Source organism: Pygocentrus nattereri, chromosome 2 (assembly GCF_015220715.1).
Source record: "Pygocentrus nattereri isolate fPygNat1 chromosome 2, fPygNat1.pri, whole genome shotgun sequence".
Classification (NCBI taxonomy): Eukaryota; Metazoa; Chordata; class Actinopteri; order Characiformes; family Serrasalmidae; genus Pygocentrus; species Pygocentrus nattereri.
The window spans coordinates 44,527,531-44,535,062 of record NC_051212.1 but is presented as its reverse complement, the minus strand read 5'-3'; the positions used below and the strand labels follow the sequence as shown (position 1 = coordinate 44,535,062).

The 7,532-nt window shown below is 36.7% G+C and overlaps 2 gene segments (V, D, J or C); both read right to left on the bottom strand.

Annotated features, from left to right (window-relative positions):
• Positions 1-1,332: 1,332 nt before the first annotated feature.
• On the bottom strand, positions 1,333-1,952 carry LOC108416782. The segment is given in 2 exon segments: positions 1,333-1,751; positions 1,908-1,952. Coding segments are annotated over 2 exon segments (459 nt in total).
• A 1,407-nt stretch (positions 1,953-3,359) lies between these two features.
• LOC119264965 lies at positions 3,360-3,933 on the bottom strand. The segment is given in 2 exon segments: positions 3,360-3,682; positions 3,773-3,933. Coding segments are annotated over 2 exon segments (363 nt in total).
• Between the last annotated feature and the right edge of the window lie 3,599 nt (positions 3,934-7,532).

The following is a 7,532-nucleotide window of genomic DNA, read 5'->3' as shown; positions in this document are numbered from 1 at the left end:
GTTAAAAGTAATACTGAATTTAATTTAACTTGACTGAGAAAATGTAATATTTGTCATCATGACCATGAAATTCTCTCACCTAGCTTATTAACCAAGCCTACAGAGAAAAATCAGACTGAACTGATCTATAATCTGTTTCTAAGTTAGAGGAGATAGCACTGCCGGCCTTCAGTACTTTTGCTTCATCTGTGCTTGTTGTAAGGATGGATGGATATTCCAGGGAATTTCAAGGAATCTGCCTCTGGCAGAGGACTGACTTATTTTAGAATGCTACACCAGATGTTCCTCATTAGGTCACCCCTCAGCCCAAAAAACATTTTCTCCAGTACTGATTAACTGTGAATAGTTACACGGTAGTACAGCAGCTCTGTCTGTCTCTTTAGATGTGCTCCATTAACATGATGCATCAGTAGCCAATAGAAATGAGTGTAAATACACGGCTTAAACAAGCTCCTCTTCACATCATCTTCCTGGAGACCCAGTATATCACACACTAAATACTTACACATACATACGTTTAATAATACTACAGTATTCAAAACGATGGTTCTTCAAGGGTTCTTTAGAAAAGAGAATGGATCTGTTTAGAACCATAATTGTCATTGTTAAATATTTCTTTGCATAGTGAAATGGATTTTCAGATTGATTGTTAATGTGTTGTATATGGTTCTATAGAATAAACATTGATCTATTTAGCACCAAAATGGTTCTTATTTTGTTATTAAAGAACCCTTTTTGGTGCTATATAGAACCATTTTATAAAACGTTCTGTACAGAATCACACACAACACATTCTCAGTCATTTCACCATGCAAAGCTTCATGGTTCTAATTAGAACATTTCCTTTACTAAGGAACCCTTGAAGAACCATCTTTTTTAGATGAGCAGTATTACTGGTCTGTAGTAAAGATGCAGCTAAACATGTGTGCTTGCTGTAGTGAGTTCTGGCAGTACTGAACGACAGAACACGCTGCTGTGGTCATTCTCAAACAGATGAGCCTGGATCAGGAATGAAAATAACTTTAGCCACTCCAGCCAGCGACTCATGACTGAGCTCAACCCAACCTGTGTAAGTGATGTACAAGTGATAGAATGTCTCATAAAAGCTTTCTGCAATGAGAACATTGATCACAGATATTATCATATCAGCAAACAATGCCTAAGCAAATAAGGCTTCAACTTATTATGCACTGTTGCCACCTGCTGGATAGATTTTGAACTGCAGTGATAAACATGCATTGAAGTATGGTTAAGACTGAAATTATTATTGAATTATTATTTTTAAAGATTGTTTTTAAAAACTGTATTCAAGCGCATTTTCAGACATCAAGGTTATGCAGCAACAAACATGAAAATGCCAGGGAGAGTATAAACAATAGTGTAAAGCTGACACTGTGGGTTTAAGGGGAACACTGGCAGGTTTTTGTACAGTGTATCTGGGTTTCCTGTCATTGTGGGCTGCAGGGCACAGTAGTAAAGGGCAGAGTCTGATACTGCAGCAGAGGAAATCTCCAGGTCCACCTGCATTTTGTCCGTAAACACTTCAGCAGACAGACGAGGAGGACGAGGATCACTCATAGTTCCTTGTAGGGTAACGTACAGGAGAAACTCTGGCCTGGATCTGGGAAACTGACGATACCACTGAAGAGGGTAAGAAGTGCTACTGTATTTGCAGGACAGAGTAACATGATCACCCTCTGAAACATGCATTTCTCCTACAAGAGGCTCAATTGTCTGCGCCGATGTTTCCCCTGGAAACAGAACAATATTGAAGATATAAAACCCTGGAATCTCTCACACGACAATTAAAAGTACCTACTATTATATTTAAAATAAAAAAAAACATGTTTCTCGTGTTTCTCATTATTTTTTGTAACATTTCGGAAATATCATTGAAGTTTTCTTACCTAAAAGCAGTGCTAGGAGAGAAAGGATAGAGAGCAGCATGTTGATAGAGATGTGAAGTGACTGAGTCACTCAGAGCTGAATGGGATCATTTTAGCTCTCTGCTGAGATACACAGCTCCACCCATAATGCTCCACCACTCATACACTCAATCACAATACACTGATGTCATGCCTCATTTCTTTATCTTCTGATCTTTTCATCTACAGGTTGATCCTAATCATAATTTAAGGGGTTTTGTATGAATATGTGTCTTATGTTCCAAATTTATACATAAGAACCTTTGTTCACATTTTATTTTAAAGGTCCCCTACATGCTCTACAGGTCATAGACAAACTTTCTGGTGATATTCAGTTGATTATCAACATTATGGTAAGGGTTAGGGTTATGAGTAGGTGTAGGTTTTGCTTTGAGCTTTAGGTTAGGGTTAGGTTTAGGGTTAGGGATAGATTTAATAAACCCTTTCACACTAAACTTGAAATTCAGATTAATTTAATGCATATGTAGTTGAATGTTACTTAAATATACACTTCACACTTACAAAGAACCTACAGTGGACCATCCAAATAAAGTGTTACCAAACTTTTTGATTTTAAATGGATTAAGGTAATTAAGGTATAATTTTTCATTATGTTTAGATTATTATTCTTGCCTCACATTCCCTGAATTTGTTTCATCCATGATTTGTCTGTACTATGATTTGTGTTCCTAAATAAAAATAGAAGCATGGATGAATTGAAATATTTTCCCTGTGTTACTAAATTAGGCTATAACCTCATTTCCACAAGGTTTTGTTTCAAATTGACCTGTATTTTAACAGTAACATTGGTTTGTCTTAGAACAGTATAGTATCATGATACTCTAGTTCAGAGAACATGTACTGACCAATAGAGCCAAAATCACACAGTCTAGAACAGAAAATTCTGTCAGATGGTTTGTATCTTCATTGACTGGCTAACTGATGACCCTCCTCACTCCACTGTTAGGGTGTGGTCAATGAATTTTACAGCAGTGTCATATTCTTCACTGGCCTCTGATGTTAATAGTTAAATCACTGGAATACTCAACATTATCCCACAGTTCACAGGGTATTAACATCTATCTGATTATAAGTGGACAGTGAGATGTGAAGTCATTTACAGCTGGTATTTCTATGAATCTCAAACGCGTCTCCAGTGACTTCATGTGAACGGATTTCATGACGATGGGCACCGTGTACATTTACTGTGTTAGTTTCTTGCTGTGTTTGTTGTCAGATAGCGCAGCTGAAACTATATCCGGTGTCTGCCACACATGCTTTCACTTTTTTTACCTCAGAAATTTAACCTTGGTGGTTTCAGAGAGAGAATAAAAACAGATAAGATATTGTGGTTTGGATGTTACTTTGATCTCCTTGTGTTCAAAGCAAACAGAAGGTGTGTGAGTTTTTGTAAAGCGTCTCAGAGACTTTGTATCACTGGGCTCTATCATCTCTAAGAGCACAGTAGTAGAGAGCTGTATCTGACAGTCTTGGTTCTCTAAGAGTGAGCTCAGTGGAAGAGCTGGATGTAGTTGATGAAAATCTGCGGTCGGCAATATTACTGCCACTCCGCTGACGAGCACCTCTCAGCAGTAGATACTGTAGAGCTCTGTTAGGATACTGTCTGTACCAGTAGAGATAGACATATTGACTACTTGTTTCATAAGAGCATTTCAGTATAACAGGTTTTCCTTCTTTTCCAGAAACATCAGTCTCCTGATCTTTTGATGGTCTGATTTCATCAGCACCAAACACACCTGAAAGAAAAATAACAGAGAAATAATATTAGATATGTTAATAAAGTATCATTTTTTAATTATTTCTAAGTGCATCTTCACAGTGAGTACCTGATGTGATGATGAGGATGATGAGGAGGTTTCTCTTCATTGTGAATGTGATCAGATGGAGTCAGTAGTGTGTTTAAGCTCTCAGTGCTCTAATGCTGATCTGTGTGTTAGTGTGAGTCTCTCTGAAGTGAGTGCTGTTATGAGAAACTACAACAGGAAACTCCTGCTCTGGGGAGCTGCTCCACTGAGCTTTCTGTCTTTGTGGAAGATCAAAGCAGAAATAATAGTAGAACCACAAGCATAAGCTAAAACTTAATGATCAACAAATACTCAAAGTAATTTATAACAAGAACGTAAATTTGAAAGAAAATTGAGGATTGCATGAAGGGACTATCCAAGCCTGCTAAAATAAACATTTCATATGGATCTTCTTATAACTATAACGTTTTGATTTTCATGGAATTTCAGATTGATTCTTTAACTGCTCTACCAGCTTATGATGATCACTCTAACTTATACATGTTTTACAAATCTTACTACTCTAATGATTAACTCATACTATAGAAAATACAGCAGACAAAAATATGTGGTTAAAAAGAAAATAAATATTTACTAATCTATATATCATTATAATCTGAAATCCTGGATTATGATGCCAGTTTTAAAAACAACAACAGACAATTTGAGGATGATCTTGAAACTAAACATGAAATATGTTTAACTGGTGTTTTTATACTGTGATATATATTTTTTTATCATTTGTTTGTATTCAGGGTTGAATAGTGAATATGTGTTTTTAAGGCGGCAATAATATGAAACTGACATTCATTCGTAGGATTATTGTTTAGAACTTCATGTTTGTGTATGATGGTTGATTGTGATGATGTCACAGTGACTCAGTCTCTCTCTCTATTTCTCTCTTTCTCTCTGATATATATATATATATATATATATATATATATATATATATCAAAAGTTAATAAATAATAAAAAAATATAAAACAAAATATAAACCAAGATTAATATATGATCATTTAATAATTAAGAGGAAAAAGTGTTAATTATCAATTAATAATATAGAAGTATATGTAATAATAAACTAAAACCTTCTGAATATCTGTATGTAGTTTATAACATATAAAGATGAAAAAACTTAATCAATTATATTTCTATGATTAAGCAGGGAAAGAATAGAATTAAAAAAAGGACATCTATATTACATGTATACATATATAACTGTGAGTACAGGCTCCCTAAGGAGGTGTTCCAGACATGTCCGATGGGGAGGAGACCCCGGGGAAGACCCAGGACATGTTGGAGGGATTATATCTCTCGACTGTCTTAGGAACACCTCGGCATCCCCCCGGAAGAGTTGGAAGAGGTGGCGGAGGAGAGGGAGGCTTGGGCCTCTTTGCTTAGGCTGCTGCACCTGCGACCTGGATTCGGATAAGCGGTGGAGGATGGATGGATGGACAGGCTGTGGTTTGGTGGTCACTCACTGTCCCTGAGTGTATGGCACTCGTTCACATATCTGGCTGCAGTGGACATTGATGGACCCTCTCCTAATATAATTACTAATTTATCTCTCTCTCTTTCTCTCAAACACACACACGTAATGTCAATGCCGGTCATTGTGAGGGTTTGTCATGATTGGCCCCTCCCAGTCCTGTCCACGTTCATTTGTTTTTGTTTCTTCCCAGTCCTGCCCAGACACTTTCCAGACACTGACCCTGATTGTTACCACCTGTTATCCATCTGTCCTGCTTTGTCACTGGTCTTTGTTTGTGCTGTTTGAGTTGTTTGAAGTGTTTGATATTGTTTGGTGTTCGTTCCTCTGGCCTCCATTATTTGTCCTCGTCTCTGTTTTTGTTTAGTCTGTATTCTTGTGTTGTTTGTCATGTCTGTACCCCAATCTCTCCATGTTGGCTACCTGAACCTGGACCATCTTGACCCTGAGAATGGATTTGCCCCAAATAAATCTTGCTTATCTTCGCATATGCATCCGCCTCATCATTGCTCCCCAATGTTACAGGGTTGTCCATTGTGACATCATTTGTGGCAGATAGATTTGGATTTTCTGAACATTCTGCCGTAGGCTTCTAAGCCAACTGCAAAATAAGAAGAGGTTAGCAAAGAAAAGTAAGTTGGATTTGTCAAGCCAGTTTAGGGAATACAGTGCATTGAGATCTGAGAGACACGATATATAGACATGATATTAGTCATTGGGCCACATCCATACTGGACAAACAGTGAACTATTTGGCTGCAGAATTTCAAAACTTACATAGCTCACAATTTTGGCTGTGTTTAGACGTATGCGATTTAGCCTGGATTAGATGATACATCTGACTGAAACACAGACATTTGAAGGATGTAAACTAACCAAGAGATTATCTTTAGACTTATACACAGGATTATGCAGTTTTACAGTGAATCATAAGTACTTAAATTCAAGTCTGTGAATTCAATAATGGAGCATGTTTCCCAGCTGTTAGCTGACCAAACTAGTTCTAGTTACGAAAATAAGTTTTTAGCTCCTCAGTTAAATTATAAAAACAGGTTCTTACTTAATTAGTACACTTGTTGGGTCCTGAAACTCCACGGATCCCCTGTGTTTCACACTTGTTTTTAAGCATTAAATCAATGTTAACATGTAAACACTGGAAGTCAGTTGATATGATTCCTGATTAGAATAATAAACTGGATAAGATGTTTCAGTAGTGGTCATCTGATAGATAAATAAATAAATAAATAAATAAATAAATAAATGAGATTGTTGTAATGTTTACATATTATGGCAGAATTTCTGAACATCTCTGTTCTGACTACAATTATTGTGATTAGAGTATCCATTTGTTTTTATAGAACAAAGTATGATCTTGTTTTATTTTACTTGCCCTGCATATCAGGCAGAATCAGAAGTCTATTCACAATGTACATTCAAAGAAAACATTTCACAGAAGACTAAGAGCATTAGTGGACATGGCTTCCAGGAGTTCAGCATGTTAAGCAGGAACACAAACAATCTGATGTCAAGAGATGGTTCTGCAGCACAATAATCTGAGAACTGGTGGGTAGATAGTTTACTACATATTGCAAAATGCCAAGTGGAGTTTATACGTGTGTGTGGACTCTATGATTCTTTGGTTAACATACAGGTTACAAGACAAAACTATATTGGAAACATTTGCTAAGCCTCAGTCAAAATGCAGAGAAAAACTGTTAAACAACTGTTGTTAGTGGACTAGAAAACACAAAACTCATGTTCATGATAGAAAAAAAAAACTTGAACACATCGGTGAGCTTGGAGAACATTTTATTTTTAGAGGTTCAGTACTAATGTGTGTAACTCCACCACTCTGTGAGATCACATAGATGCAAAATATTATCTCTCAGATTTTTCATCTATTTCTATCTTTGACTCTAAAAGGTTGTATATGTGGGTACAATGAAGTAAACAGCACGTTGTACAAAATATTAAGCAACAGTTGGTAATGCAAATTTGAGTATGAAGAAAACACATGAATTTGTGCCTCTGTCAGTCTGTTAGTGGTGGCTTGATGGTATGGGGTATATTTTCCTGGCACACACACGTCTTTCCTGATTCTTTGGAATGACATTTGAACAACGTATTACATGGGAACCCTATTGTCAGTCAGATGCACAGTCAGAAGTCCAAAGTTGTCCACATGACTTGACAGTGAATTTCACTTATTGCATTAATATTTCCAGTCACCTGATCTCCATCTGAAGTAAACAGAACTAAACACAACCGCTGAATTACACCTGAGGTCCTTTCAACACATTATCAAGTCTTGACA